This window comes from Polychytrium aggregatum (assembly GCF_025602895.1).
Source record: "Polychytrium aggregatum strain JEL109 chromosome Unknown BJ171scaffold_21, whole genome shotgun sequence".
NCBI lineage: Eukaryota > Fungi > Chytridiomycota > Chytridiomycetes > Polychytriales > Polychytrium > Polychytrium aggregatum.
In genome coordinates this window covers 472149-485206 of record NW_026516223.1, presented here as the reverse complement: position 1 = coordinate 485206, position 13058 = coordinate 472149, and the positions used below count along the sequence as shown (strand labels likewise).

General features: G+C 59.0%; 6 protein-coding genes across 6 annotated transcripts; 3 read left to right on the top strand and 3 right to left on the bottom strand.

The window, feature by feature from the left end:
* Positions 1 to 181: 181 nt before the first annotated feature.
* Positions 182 to 2621, bottom strand: BJ171DRAFT_507568 (DNA polymerase alpha/epsilon subunit B-domain-containing protein). Its single transcript, XM_053111229.1, has one exon. The coding sequence runs from the start codon at positions 2466 to 2468 to the stop codon at positions 336 to 338; it is 2133 nt and encodes a 710-aa protein (XP_052966150.1). The 5' UTR covers positions 2469 to 2621; the 3' UTR covers positions 182 to 335.
* A 1675-nt stretch (positions 2622 to 4296) lies between these two features.
* BJ171DRAFT_424725 (uncharacterized protein) lies at positions 4297 to 4996 on the top strand (the record flags this gene model as incomplete). The annotated part of the gene is made up of 3 exons (XM_053107684.1): positions 4297 to 4485; positions 4619 to 4713; positions 4846 to 4996. 3 exons carry the CDS (start codon positions 4297 to 4299, stop codon positions 4994 to 4996), a joined length of 435 nt encoding a protein of 144 aa, XP_052966149.1.
* A 299-nt stretch (positions 4997 to 5295) lies between these two features.
* BJ171DRAFT_128259 (uncharacterized protein) lies at positions 5296 to 7796 on the bottom strand. Its single transcript, XM_053105618.1, has 9 exons — positions 7547 to 7796; positions 7205 to 7401; positions 6990 to 7041; positions 6704 to 6820; positions 6370 to 6571; positions 6064 to 6200; positions 5826 to 5968; positions 5626 to 5704; positions 5296 to 5505 (listed from the first exon to the last, which is right to left on the bottom strand). The coding sequence occupies exons 1-9, from the start codon at positions 7695 to 7697 to the stop codon at positions 5402 to 5404; spliced, it is 1182 nt and encodes a 393-aa protein (XP_052966148.1). The 5' UTR covers positions 7698 to 7796; the 3' UTR covers positions 5296 to 5401.
* A 44-nt stretch (positions 7797 to 7840) lies between these two features.
* Positions 7841 to 9346, top strand: BJ171DRAFT_568522 (Golgin subfamily A member 7/ERF4). Its single transcript, XM_053113522.1, has 4 exons — positions 7841 to 8314; positions 8570 to 8644; positions 8802 to 8828; positions 9012 to 9346. The coding sequence occupies exons 1-4, from the start codon at positions 8072 to 8074 to the stop codon at positions 9033 to 9035; spliced, it is 369 nt and encodes a 122-aa protein (XP_052966147.1). The 5' UTR covers positions 7841 to 8071; the 3' UTR covers positions 9036 to 9346.
* A 465-nt stretch (positions 9347 to 9811) lies between these two features.
* BJ171DRAFT_507558 (mitochondrial ribosomal protein L31-domain-containing protein) lies at positions 9812 to 11019 on the top strand. Its single transcript, XM_053111228.1, has 3 exons — positions 9812 to 9992; positions 10476 to 10590; positions 10809 to 11019. The coding sequence occupies exons 1-3, from the start codon at positions 9943 to 9945 to the stop codon at positions 10989 to 10991; spliced, it is 348 nt and encodes a 115-aa protein (XP_052966146.1). The 5' UTR covers positions 9812 to 9942; the 3' UTR covers positions 10992 to 11019.
* Positions 11020 to 11058: 39 nt separating this feature from the next.
* Positions 11059 to 12695, bottom strand: BJ171DRAFT_568521 (Ctr copper transporter family-domain-containing protein). Its single transcript, XM_053113521.1, has 2 exons — positions 12098 to 12695; positions 11059 to 11828 (listed from the first exon to the last, which is right to left on the bottom strand). Exons 1-2 carry the CDS (start codon positions 12582 to 12584, stop codon positions 11116 to 11118), a joined length of 1200 nt encoding a protein of 399 aa, XP_052966145.1. The 5' UTR covers positions 12585 to 12695; the 3' UTR covers positions 11059 to 11115.
* Positions 12696 to 13058: the final 363 nt, after the last annotated feature.

The window sequence follows — 13058 nt, the reverse complement described above, 5'->3', positions numbered from 1 at the left end:
GCACAACGGACGACAAGACCAAGCCGGGATGGTCTGGTGGGGGCAGGTGACAAAGCACATCCATCGGCCACGAAGAACAAGCAGCGAGTGCACCCTTCGGCCGAGCGGCGGGCCGGGCATGAAACCAAGGCGGAAACTGCCCATCGGTGCTGCTCGGTCGCCCGTGGACAAGGGAAGGGACGGTGTGGGCGCATTGGGATCGTCCAAGTAGATTTGCTGCATTTCGTCAGGGACAACAACAGATCTCTGGCCGAAGCACTCAACACTCTTGCCCGCGTCGATCGCACCGGCCGGCCCAGTGGCCCAGTCTCCATTGCGGCCAGTCCTCGTCGGGCCTAGATCCGGATAACCTCTGCTCGAGCTCGCATGGCGACGCTGCTCTCCACAAATACATCCTCGCCAGCTCCGGCACTGTCGAGCTCCAGGGGATAGATCGTGAGCCGTGTGAACGTTCCTCCCTGCTGGCCGCGACAGGCGAGCGAGGGGTTGATGCACAGGCAGCCGTCGACGACTCTCTGTGTGTGTGTCAGGAAGCTTGACAGAATCATCACGTCCGGTCGGGCCTGCAGTTCCAGCTCCGAGCTTCGAGCATAGTTGATGCCTTCGTTGTGCGAGGGCGGCAGGAGAGGGTACAGGCTTCGCTGCGTCAGCACATGGCCAAAGAGCCGGCTCATACGGTCCGAGATCTGTCCCCTGGCCACCCGCGAGACTTCCTCGGAGGACAAGTGCAAAAGGATGTCGCAGGTCGAGATCGCAAAGGTGATTTCGTTGATCGAGAATTGCACCGGGTTTGGGAAGAGCAGGACCGACTCGGGCAGATCGAGTGCCGCGCGGCGGTAGTGAATCTCGGCTGCACTGACTCCCGAGCCGAGAGGCGGCTGGGGAAACACGCACCACTCGATGTAGGCGTCGTGCGTCGAGGGCACCATCACAACACGAATGCCCTTGCGCGGGGCCTCGACGATGCGGCGAATACGGGTCGACACTTGCGAGGCAAAGATCTCGTCCGGGGTCAGGTCAGTGTTCCCGTTCTCGATCATGGGATGTCGGTCGTCGACAAACGGACCCAGCAGCAGGACCACATCCGGCATCTGCTCCTCGATGGCTTGCACGAGATCCTCCAGGGGCTCGAATTCGAGCGAGTCGTTGAGCGTGTACGGCCCGCTGGCGATCACAATGTTCAGCGGGTACTTGGATGTGGGCTTGTCGGCGGGGTACATGCGCGCCAGATTGGCCAGCGAGCAGGTCGTGGCCGGCAGCGCGGGTGGATTGTGGATTTGGGTGATCGTCAGCTTGCGGCCCGATACGTTCATGCCTTCCAGACCAACGATCTGACCAGGGAAGAACTCATAACCCTTGCCTGTCTTGAGCAGCTCGCTGAAATCAAGCGGGACACGGGCGCCGTTGCCGAGCTCCCGCGAAGCCTCAATGACGATCCCACCGTCCTTGAATCGGGTTTCAATCTGGGAGGCTTCCGAGTCGGGTGCCGACAGCGTGCCCTGGGTCACGACGCCGGCTGCATTCTCGGAACAGATCCGGCCGATGATAAAGACGGGCTCCTGCGAAGGCTGCGTGGGGTGGCTGACCTGGAAGTTCTCCCTGTCGTCGGCACTGAGCTGCTCGAGCCTGCGCTCCTTGATGCGATCGGCCATGTCGTTGATGCGGTCGTTGATGATTCCGCCCTGGTCGACGAGCTTGGAAAACATGAACCGGTACCCGTCTGTTTGTTGGTTGGGTGCAAGTGTGATGCTGCAGAGGACCGGCTGGTCGGGAATGCTGGCTTTGAAGGGGATGTGATCGTTGAATACAGCGCCGTCTCGCTGACCCCGGTTGGTGCGAGTGGCGAAGCGCTGAGCATGGGTCGAAGGCGTGAGCGGGGTCGGGGTCGGGGTCGGGGAACGGGCCCGGTTCAAGTTGCGGGACGGCGAGTGGAGGGATGTGCTGGTGGGAGAGGTGATGCGGATGGGCTTGGTTGGGGAGGTGAAGGAGCCAGAGTATTGCGAAGTGGGCGAGCCGATGGAGGTGGCTCTGCCAGAGTGGTCCCTGAGGGTGATCTTGGCCTTCTTGGGAGTCATCAGCCTATCTGGGCTGATGATGCTGTCAAGATCGTCGCTCATGATGAGCTTGGGGTGGCCAGTGCCGGCTGGAGCCTCAGCCCTGCGGGCAGACATAAAGCTACTGGAGTTGATACTCATTCGCTCGTTCTGCTTGCGTGTCTGGTCTCGCGAGAGGGTGTCTCGGAGCCGATCGAGCAGCTCGATTGTGGGTGATTCAGGAGTATATTGCTCGCCGATCGAGTCGACAAAGGTTCCGTTGATGACAAAGGCCTCCCACTTTGTCCACAGGGTGTCGGCATCCAGATCGTATATGCGGCAGTAGTGGAGCAGACGATCGATCGTCTCGCGGCCTCCGGGGCTGTGGGCCGAGAGGCCGAATTTCTTGGCAATTGTGCCCTCGTCCAAGGTCATGGCGGGTGTCGGGAGGAGCTTGAGCGGATTGTGGCGAGCTGTGACGGCGCTGTGAAGACACGCAGGTCAGTAGAAGCACCCGGCTCGTCAAGGATTGACAACAGATCAAACAGATGGGCCCCAGACGAAGCGACGATCGATCCTGAACTGGGCAAAGCAGCAACGGGCGGGACAGAGGCGGCGATGGGGCAAGTCGATCAAACGGCTTGGATCGGCGCCAGCCAATCGCCGCAGAGCACAGAATTGCCAATTATGGACAAATTGGAAGCCAAGCCGGGGCGGATAGATGTCGCAGCCTTGCCGAGGTCAGCATCCCAGCATCTCCATCAGCATCTCCATCAGCATCTCCATCAGCATCCCCAGCATCTCCATCAGCACCATCCACAGCAACTGCATTGCTGGCCCTCCCGGTGACCGAGACATGTCGCAGTTTGTGCTGCCGACCCTGACCGAGAAGCGGGATATCGACCGGGTCATCCGCGAGACCCGCGATCGGCTCGTCGTTCTGCGGTTTGGCAAGAGCAACGACCCCGAGTGTCTGGCGCAGGATCATATCGTAAGGCCCAAAGCCGCTAGATGGCCCGCACGGTCTGCACGGCCCTGAATGACAGCGAGAAGCACCAGAGTCATCCCAGACAAGTTGGTAGTGCATGTTCAGCGCACTTGCTGACGAGATCCGTATCTGCATCGGCGGGGCAGCTCGAGAAGGCGCACATGGAGCTCCGGAAAATGGCATCGATCTACTTGGTCGAGGCCGAGCGGGTGCCCGACTATGTGCGTTACTTTGATATCACCTGGATCCCGGCAACGCTATTCTTTTTCAACGCACAACACATGAAGGTGGATTATGGGTAAGAGCTGGTCCAACACCGTCGCCTGCGCGGGCATTGATGCTGCGTTGCTCTCTGCCGGCTGTCGGATCTCACCATTGCAACCGCCTCATCGACCAGCACGCCCGATCACACCAAGTGGATCGGGGCTTTTGCCGACAAGCAAGATTTTATCGATCTCGTCGAGACCATTGTCCGAGGCGCCATGCGAGGCAAGCTGATCGTCAGCTGTCCGATCGAAAAGTCGCGGATCCCGAAGTACGACCTGCTCTACAAAGACTTTTGAGTCCACCGAGCAACGAGATTCGGCCGGGCGACGAGATTTGGCCGAGACCAGGGATCTCTCGCCGGTCGATTGGAGTACGGGGAGGATATGAGCCGAGTCGTATGGGGCAGCGGCCACGGAGCCGAGCCATTGCCATCGACTGCATCCGTGTGCGGACTGAGGAAACAGCAACAGTCCATAGGCGACCGAACCGCTCTTGGCTGGCCCTGGGATGGCTGTGGATGTGGTCAATTGTCTTTCTCTGCCATCGCGGCGTCGCATTGCATCATCGCCCGCCCATGTCGGAGCATGCAGCCAATGCTGTTTCGGCTGGTGGGTTTGGCCAACAAAGATCGCTGTTGCTTTCGGATTCCAGTGCTGTTTGGCACCGCACGGCCAGCCGCCTTGGCCCAATATCCGCCCGTCCCCTTCCATCTCGCCGCCTGGTTTCGGTTGTCCCCGATCGCCAAATCCCCCGCTGGGCACTCGTCCATCGTGATATCATGCATGTCCTTGGCCTGATCCGACGAAGCCTCCTGCTGCCACCGACGATGGGTCTGGCTGGTCGAATCGCCGCGGGCTGCCGACCAAGACTGGCTTCTGCATCTGCCCGCCGTCTGCCGGCTGTCGTGCTTGGCCCATCGCACAGCCAGATCCGATCGCTCCATGCCTCAAGGTAGACAATGTGGCTGCTGTGGCCCAACGACGCCATCGCATGTGGGAAGCATGATACATGGCGGAAAGAGAAACCTGCACGTATTCAGCTCTCTTGAATCCCACCCCCCTCGCTGACGACAGGCCGCTGCAGTTGGATGATCGCACCTATCATCGCCACGCCGACGAGTATCTCGATTCGGTTGCGCACCACCTCGAAGAGCTTGGCGACGAGATTGAGCTCGAGGGATTCGATGTGCTGTTCGCGGTAAGATGGACTGTGGATGTCCCAGACTCGCTGGACCATCCATCTATCCATCCAGTGCATCTCGGTCATCAGCGGTGATGCTCTCCGCCTAACACTCTCCTGACAACGCATCTGTCGGCATCATCCCCGCCAGAACGGTGTCATTACCCTCAAGCTTGGATCCAAGGGCACATTCGTCCTCAATAAGCAACCTCCCAACAAGCAGATCTGGCTCTCGTCACCCATCAGGTACGAAGCGCCATCGTCAAAGTGCTATCGGCATTCAAATCCTCTGGCAGCGATCTTGGGTGACCCCTCCACTAGACTCCGCATGCTGTATCCCTCGTCTGACCACACGCACTCACGAATCGATTCCGGTAGCGGCCCGATGCGCTTTGACCTGATCGAAGATAATGGTCGGACCCAATGGATCTATCATCGTGGAAATGTGAAGCTGACAGAGCTGCTGAACAAAGAGCTGACCCAGCTGCTCGACAGGGATGTGGATGTCGAGTCGAATATGGACGACTGATCGCGCAAGCAACCAGCTCCCTTGGGGCGTCCCGACTTCCACACGGCTTCATCGAAAGCGCACAGGGCAGACCGAAGCCAGCCCTTGGAAATCCGGTGGTGAAACATGAGTCCAGGGCTTGGCCTGCTCAGCTATTGTCTTGGATAGAGACAGACTATTTCGTGTATCCAACTGGCTCGGCATTGTCGCGATAGTAAAACGACTCACAGTGCGAGTCCAATACCGGGCGACACCGAATTTGGCCAATTAGTGGTGAGACGGTTGTGCGTAATCTCTTGTATCGCGGCTGTGTGGTGTGTGGAGACAACAGCCGTTTGGTGGAAGTGTAATGCTCGTGAAAGGGCTCTTTCGTCACTCTGGGAGTCAGCACGCCAGTCTCCAGAGCGATTCGACTGCGGGCTGTCCTCAAAGCTGTGGGGCGAGGTCGTATCGGTCGAATCGAGCCGGATCAAAGAATATGGCTTTGACTGTGCGGCCTCCAAAGTATCGCCCGTTCAGATTATTGAGCGCTGAAACGAGGCAGTGGAGCAGAGGGTCAGGGCTTGCCGAGGAAGGTCCGAAGCAACGACACTCGATTTGTGTCGACCCACACCATCCAGCAGCAGTGCAGCTTGGCGCACTTGACTTACCCTGGACAGCAGATGCGACTTGCTTGAACTTGACAAAGATACGCACAGCCTTGTCATCGGGAACTTGCTTATCAGGAACCTGGTGCGCAAGGGCAGTGTCGCCATAGAGACGAGCGGGTATGTGTTGGCGGACTCATGGTCGAAAAAGATAGGCCCAGTACACACGGAGGGCAGAGTGCCTTTCCTCGGCTGCCGCTTACCTCAAAGATCAGACAGCGCTCCACTTGGCCGTACTTGGAACACTCTTCTGCTGTTTCATCCTGCAGCGTGTCATCGACTTCTCCAGGACCGACCATGTTGGTGAGCAGCAGCACTGTAGTTGGCCCGGCAGCTCCTTCTGGCTCTGTTGGCGGTTGAGACGCAGCTCGATGTCAGTCTCGAGCTGGCTGATCAGCGAGGCAGGCGGACTTGCCATCCTGTCGTGGTCCTGTCGTTTACCTTGCTGGGGAATCTGCGGTGCGCCCATCACTTGTGCAGTTGAAGAGGCCAGTGCTGACTCAAACACACCCAGGGATCTTCCGCTGGTGTCCACGTCGTTTTGCTCAGGTGGGGCCGCGGTGCGAATTGACTCGGGCCTAACCAGCGACACGAGCTTGAGTCAGCGATGCGACAGAGGCACGGGCTCCAAGTACATTTTGGCATGCGGAGCATCCATAGGCAGTCGATCCGTTCGAGCTGGCCGAGAGTCCGCAATCGGGTTGCCATGGCGCCCATTCCCGGTTCTCTGTATTTGCATCATCCCACCTTGCCAGCGAGACCGGCTCTGTCGGGGCCGAGTTGCTCATCCTCATTCGGCGCAGATAGGCATCCTCGCCCGAGAGATCCATGTCCATCGGACGCGTGGCTGCTGATGTCGCCACAGGTGTCGGGACTGTGGGCATCGGCCGAGGGGGGATATCCCGCAGAGGCTCGGCTCGAGCTGAATACGGAAACGTTCTGTCGGGACCTGTGTTGATGACCGCCGATATTCAGCATGCGAGCGATGCAGCAAAGCAGGGCTGATCGAACGATGCGCCGAGGCAGCAGCGCCGAGGCAGCAGCGCCAGCCCGAATGGGAGTGCATCCGTGCACGACATACTCGGTGATCGGCGACTGTTCCTTCGCTGATCCTCCTGGAACTTTTTGAATTTCTCTTCCTCCTTCCGCTGCTTGAGTTGCTGCTTAAATGCGTCGTACTCGTTTGGCCGGCTCGGATCTGTGATGCGAGGAAAAGTTGCGTGGCAAATGCCGTTCATGAGCCCGTCGACTTCAGCAGATCACAAGGGTTGGAGTCACTGAGAGAGAGAGAGAGAAAGGGCAAGCCACTGCATTTTTTCATCTGCCAGATGAGCCCAGCGCACTCTGAGGCGGAGTGGATCGAGTACCGTATTCGTCGTCCAGGGACATTGGTGCAGGTCGCTTGCCCTGAGCTTTTTTCTGGGTTCCGTCGGTCAAGAGCGGCGGCGAGAGCAATAGAGGCGAGCGGGTGAGTCTCCATCGCGCCTGGATTGCATTCGAGGTCGTGCTGCTGATTCCAGGAGCCTTGATGGCTTCAGCAGCTGCCGATCATGGCAGCCACACAGACGAATACGATCGATACCTTGGAGTGCCAGTCGCCGACGACGGGTTTGGCCGCTGTTGTCGAGTTGGACAGCGGCTGCGATTTGGGCTCGCCGGCAAGCGACGCTGCTTGAGCAGCGGCCGAGATGGTGGGTCGAAAGACAGGGACCTTGGGCTTGGGAAGGCCGGCCTTTTTGTTGAGAGTTGGCTGCAGCGAACGATCGAGGGCGAGCCAGCCTGACGCAGCCGCCGGCATCCATAGAAGCATAACGGCGTTGGCACGGATTCGGGTGAGGTGCTCGAATATCAGCCCTGCTTCGCCTGCAGGACAATGCGCTGGGTGCAGCTGGGTGCGTTGTTTGATCTCGGACGGAGCTGATACCTGGCATTGCGCTCTTTTTCTTGTCGTCGGCTGCTGTCGACGAAGATGATGCAGACTTTGCGGGCGTGAAGGCATCGTAGAGCCCGGCGGACGAGCCCGACGAGGCCGAGGGGCCGCCGGTTGGCGGAGGCAGATCGCCATAGAGCGACATTGTGGGAGTGAGCGGGAGAGACGGTGCAGGGCGATGGACGATGGACGATGGACGATGGGTGGCAGGAGCGATGGGCGGTGGAAGCCGTGATGAGCGACCGCCATTTGTCCAAGCCTGGCGGCGCGGAGCCAGCAGCCCTCCTCCCCTCATCTCGACTGCCGTCGCCTTCTGCCTGGGTCCGCCTGCATCCCGGCCGCCCGCCTCGGCCCACAGCTGTCTTGGCTCCGACTGATCCAGCCTGCATTCCGTCTGGCTTCCCCGATTCACCGCCAGCCTCTGTCGTTGCCAACAGCCGACCGGCCACGCCAGCCACGAAAAGCCCAGCCTCCCTTCGCCATCAGCGCCCCACAACCCACAACCCACACCCCGCATTCATGATCATCCGAGTCGACCGAGACTACTCTGGCGGCGAAAGCACCATCAAGTTTGTCACAGACATGCCCGCCGCACTCAAGCCGCTTGGAGTCCCGCCGGAGGTGTACCACGGCACCATCAGGTCCATCAACGACATGCTGCAAGAGTCCGGAAGGGTCTCGGGGCATTCGGTGCTCGAGTGCTGCTTCTCGGTCTGGACCTGCTTTATGTTTGACTACTGCATCAAGACCCATTTCGACAAGGTGAGCATCGTATCTGCAGCAGGCGATGGCGGATGGGACGCAGAGACCTGCTCATGGCCGCTGCCGACAAAGGCTGTGCGAATCAGGCGACCCCTCTCGACAACAGAGCTGCCCGCCCTCAGCGCACATTGAAGGAGCAATCGCTATTTCTGAATCTGGGCATTGGGGGATTAGCGGAGTGACAACGACGGCTTTGGCTTTGCTGACTTTGACTTTGCTGACTTTGGATACTCGCTGGTTGCACATTGGCCTCAGACTCGCAAGCGGCTCACCGAGTTCCTCGAGAGAGAGAACAGCGAGAAATACAAAGCCTTCGGCATCAAGTTTGTGGTGCGTACGAGCGATATTGCTGGATGAGTGCGCTGAGACGAATTGCTGGGCAGCTGCCGCAACAAGCCGGCACGGTAGTTGCCTTGGCCGAGTCACCTCAGTGAAGTGCCGGGTCTGTGTATTCGGATGCTAACGCCTTACTCCCCCCCCCCGACAGGATCCCGAGAAGACGGCGTTTCTCGATGTAAGATTATCTATGAGCAAGAGACCGAGCACGGAATATGGGATCTCAGCCCGTTGCAGGGAATTGCTGCATCGCTGAGATAGTGCTGCTGCATCGTTGGGGAGGAGAGGGAGATTTCTCTGTTGACTCTCGCCCTCTCCGCGTCTAACCAGCCATTATTGATACTCTGTTTTGGGCATATAGTTGGTGATCATCGTCGAGTCGTAGTACCTGCCGCCTAAAAATGCTCGGATGGGGAGATCTCTGAAGCACCACTCCGAGCACACACGTTCGCTGCAACGTCGGCCGATCGGTTGGTCATTCCCTATGTACCGCCTGCCCATCTACTGCGTGCACTTGCGCTCGCTTGATTCCCCCCCCATCCCAAAACCACCGGCTGTCTGCCCCATCTCCTGAGCTCTGTTCTGCCCGTGTCTGATTCTCTGTCGACCCACGGATTTGCCCTGCCTGCATCCTCTGTCACATTCAGCTCGCCTTTTCCCCCTTTTGTCCGCTTCCGCCAATATACAGCGTACCCATTTTGAAAACGGACCACCCTGTTGTAGTTACTTTCTGGATCCCGTCCTGGTGGGATTCACTGCCGGGCTCCTTGAGCAACAGCATGCTGCAGTCGATGTGAAGGGATTTCACGGCCACGGCAGGCGGCATATGGCGTTAGGCAATGGAATTCGGTCGAATGGCTCCTGTTTTTGGAGTCTCCTTCGCATCTAACAGCGTTTCCAAAATGAAATGGGACACCCCCCGTTTTGAGCCATGACAGCGGTTTTTTCTGTGGCCTGAATACACCCACCCACTCATCGCATTCATGGCCAAGCACAGCACCCTCGATTTCCGCAGCTTGCGCAAGGTCGCCACCCTGCGATAGCTTCTTCGCAGCCGTCCCCTGGGTTCCAGTCATGCATGTTTTCCATGTCCAATCGACACGTGATTTGCGTTTTTTTCTCAGGCCAGCACAGACACGAGCGATCCGGCTTTCTCTTGCGGTTTCCAAGATCAGCCCGCGCATCGATCAGCAGCACCGACGACAGCCAACCAGCCAGCCCTTCCCGTTGCTGCTGTCCTGCCTGCCACCCATCCTCCCCTTGCACGCGAGCCCTGACACACTGCCTGAGCCATGTTTGGTCCCTTCAAGTCATCGCTGGTCTCTCTTGGAGGCCTCGTCTGGTAATCGTCAGACTCTATTCATCCATCTATCCACCCACCCATCCATCCATCCCTCTCTCGCACCTCTGGACTCGACACGGCACGATGGAATTCGGTGGAGATACGATCTTCAAGGTTGTTGGGGCCGTGGATGATGTGGGTCCGATAAAGCAGCCACACAGACAGGATGGACGCTGCGATTGTGGATGCACTGGACCAAGACATAGGATGCAATCGATTGGAACGCAAGGCAATATTATTGGTGCTGCCGACAAGAGGATGATGCAATCGCTGCAGGAGACTCGATCGACAACAAGCCAGACGAAGGCGACTCGGTTGGATCGGCGGCCGTAGCGACATTGATATGCCCGTTGGCATGCTGTGTTCAAGCGCCCCCTCAGTGATGGTCGTCTGTGGAAGTGGCTCTCCGCGACCGGCGCTTGCTCACCCATATCCTTCCGTACATCCATATATTTATATATATATCCGCCTCGGACTCTGCAGGAAGCGACGATTCCGTCTGACGGACACCCAAAAGTATCGCCAGCGTCTGCGCCTGCGTGCCGTCGATGATGTTGTTGACAAGATTATCGAGTCGGGAGTCCGGCTCCGAGCACTGGTAGGGTTGATCATTGAGCAGGCCTCGAGTGTCTGTGCACACCCGCAAGGGTGCATGTGCATCACGGCCGTTTGCTGCCCATTCTTTCGATGCTCCCGATCAAGGCACACGACGGATACGCTCATACGACTGACATACTCTCTTGGATGCTGCTGCTGCTGCTGCTGCTGCTTCTACTACTACTTCTGCTGCTGCTGCTGCTACTTCTGCTGCTGCAGGATCAAGCCCGTTTGATTCCGCGAGAGTCGGAGCTGACCCCGCAGGAAAAGTACTGGATCTTCTCGAAGCGGTTCCGCGGCGGCCTGAAGCCTGCCCACTGGGTTCCCAAGTGGACCAAGGTGCCCCACGGACGCAAATGGACCAGCGACGTCCTCCACCAGCCCGAGAGCAATCAAAAGTAATAAACCTGCAGGACATGTCTCACCCACATCCAGCGGGCGAGGAGCAGACTCTCACTTGGCCAAGCTATTGTGGTGATCGCGCATCGATTTTATTCGAAACAGCAGCACAAATCAGCGGCACAAATCAGCAGCACAGATCAGCGGCGGCGGTGGTCGTCTCGGGCTCTTCAGGGCGATCGCTGCTGTTGATGGCGATGAGAACAATCTCCTTGACCTTTTGGGCAACCAGGAAGGTCCCGACGGCCAGGCCGGCGACGACAGAGAAGAAGAGGGCCACGTTGTAGGTCATGGTGATGAGCATGAGGATGTAGGCAATCGTGGCGGTGACGAAGCGATAGACGGCCCGGATGAACGACACATGCACACGCCGCCGGTTCGAGAGGGGCGATGGAGTCTTGAACAGGCCCCAGATGGTCTTGAGACCACCCGAGGTGCCCGGGGCCATGGGCGTATAGGCCGTATCGGCAGCCGAGTGCGCCGTTGAAGTGGCCTCGGCGTTGTTGGCTCTCGATGCCGAAGCCTTGGCGCTGACCTTCCTGGCGATTCGCATCTGCTCGGTCCACTGAGCCTCGAGGATCTGGTGGTAGCCCTGCAGGAACTCGAACAAGACGCCGAGGAGGAAGCCAAAGAACCAGTAGCCGACAAACTGGGCGGTGGTGCGGGGCACCCAGGACTCGAAGAGGACATAGTCGAGCAGGCCGGTGTGGAAATACATCTTCATGACCGGGGCGCTGGTCTGTGGAGAAGCGGGACAGTAGGGCGAGGCGCTCAGGGGCGAAGAGTCAGCGCAGTAGGCGGCATAGGTCGAGCATTGGGCCATGTTGGGCATGGCTTGGCCTGGAAACGGCGCATTGATTCGAGTAGCATGTGCGAAGAGAGACAATCACGGCAAACAAAGAGAGACGGTGTCAGAACGGAGAGGCCTCGCAGAAAACGCTCACACGCAGCAGGCGGACGATAGCTCATGCTTGATCGGGTTGATCAAGACTGGAAGCTGGAAGGGGAAGGGGAAGGGGAAGATGGGCGGAACAGGCAGCAGTGCGGGGACCGCTGAGGTCGCAGAGACGAGCTGCTGAAGGAGCCACAGCGGCGATCGGTCAACGTACAGAGCATCGAGTAGACGCTGAGCATGTCGCAGTCGTCGTAGACAGGCTTGGTGGCCGGATTCTGAAGCTTCGGGCATTTTTCGCAGCCGTCCATGGTCATCTGGGTGCAGATGGACTGGATCTGGGTGGCCAGGGTCTTGGAGGTGGGGATGCCAGGCAGCTGGGCACAGTTGCCGGTCTGCGAGGGGCAAATGGAGCTGTATCCCGAGCACGAGGTCATGCCGCTCATGCCATCGACAACGCAAATGTCGGTGAGGAGGGATTGGGGTGTGCAGTACGGCGACGGGATGGTGGCTGACGCCGACTGGCAGGTGGACCGCAGAGAGCAGCCGGGCATGCCGGGCATTTGGGTGCATAGGTCCTGGAGGGCGGCGGTCACATTGGAGTTGGAGTTGGTGGTTTGCTGGTGGGTGAGGATGAAGAGCGAGGCCAGGACGATGGCGAGAAGGAAGATGCGGCGGAGCATGGTTGAGAGACGCACGGGCATATAGCGACGGAGGACAGCGAGGGGCGATGGGCCCAAGGGCAGCGACAAGCGTGGAAGCGCCAGCGGGGGCAGCAGAGGGATGGGATGGTGGGATGGGACAGATGGGACGGATGGATGGGAGTTGAAGTATTCCTTGGCGCAACGGCGAAACGGCGAAACAGCGAAACGACAAACGACGACGGCCACGTGTTTGCCGTTGTGCTGTGGTGCCGCTGTGCTGTGGTGCCGCTGTGGACAGTGGCGGATCTGTGTGTCGAGACGCGCGCCGCGGTCGCTCCTCCGTGACACCCCGTGCGACACCATCCCGCGGTGGCGCATGTCACAAGACTCGCCGCAGCGCTGTCTCTGTGCCTGGCGCCGCCAACGCGTCTGCAGCCACGGTACAGACACTGCACACTCTCTGCACAGTCCCACACACACTGCACACACTGCACACACTGCACACACTGCACACACTGCACACACGCTGCACAG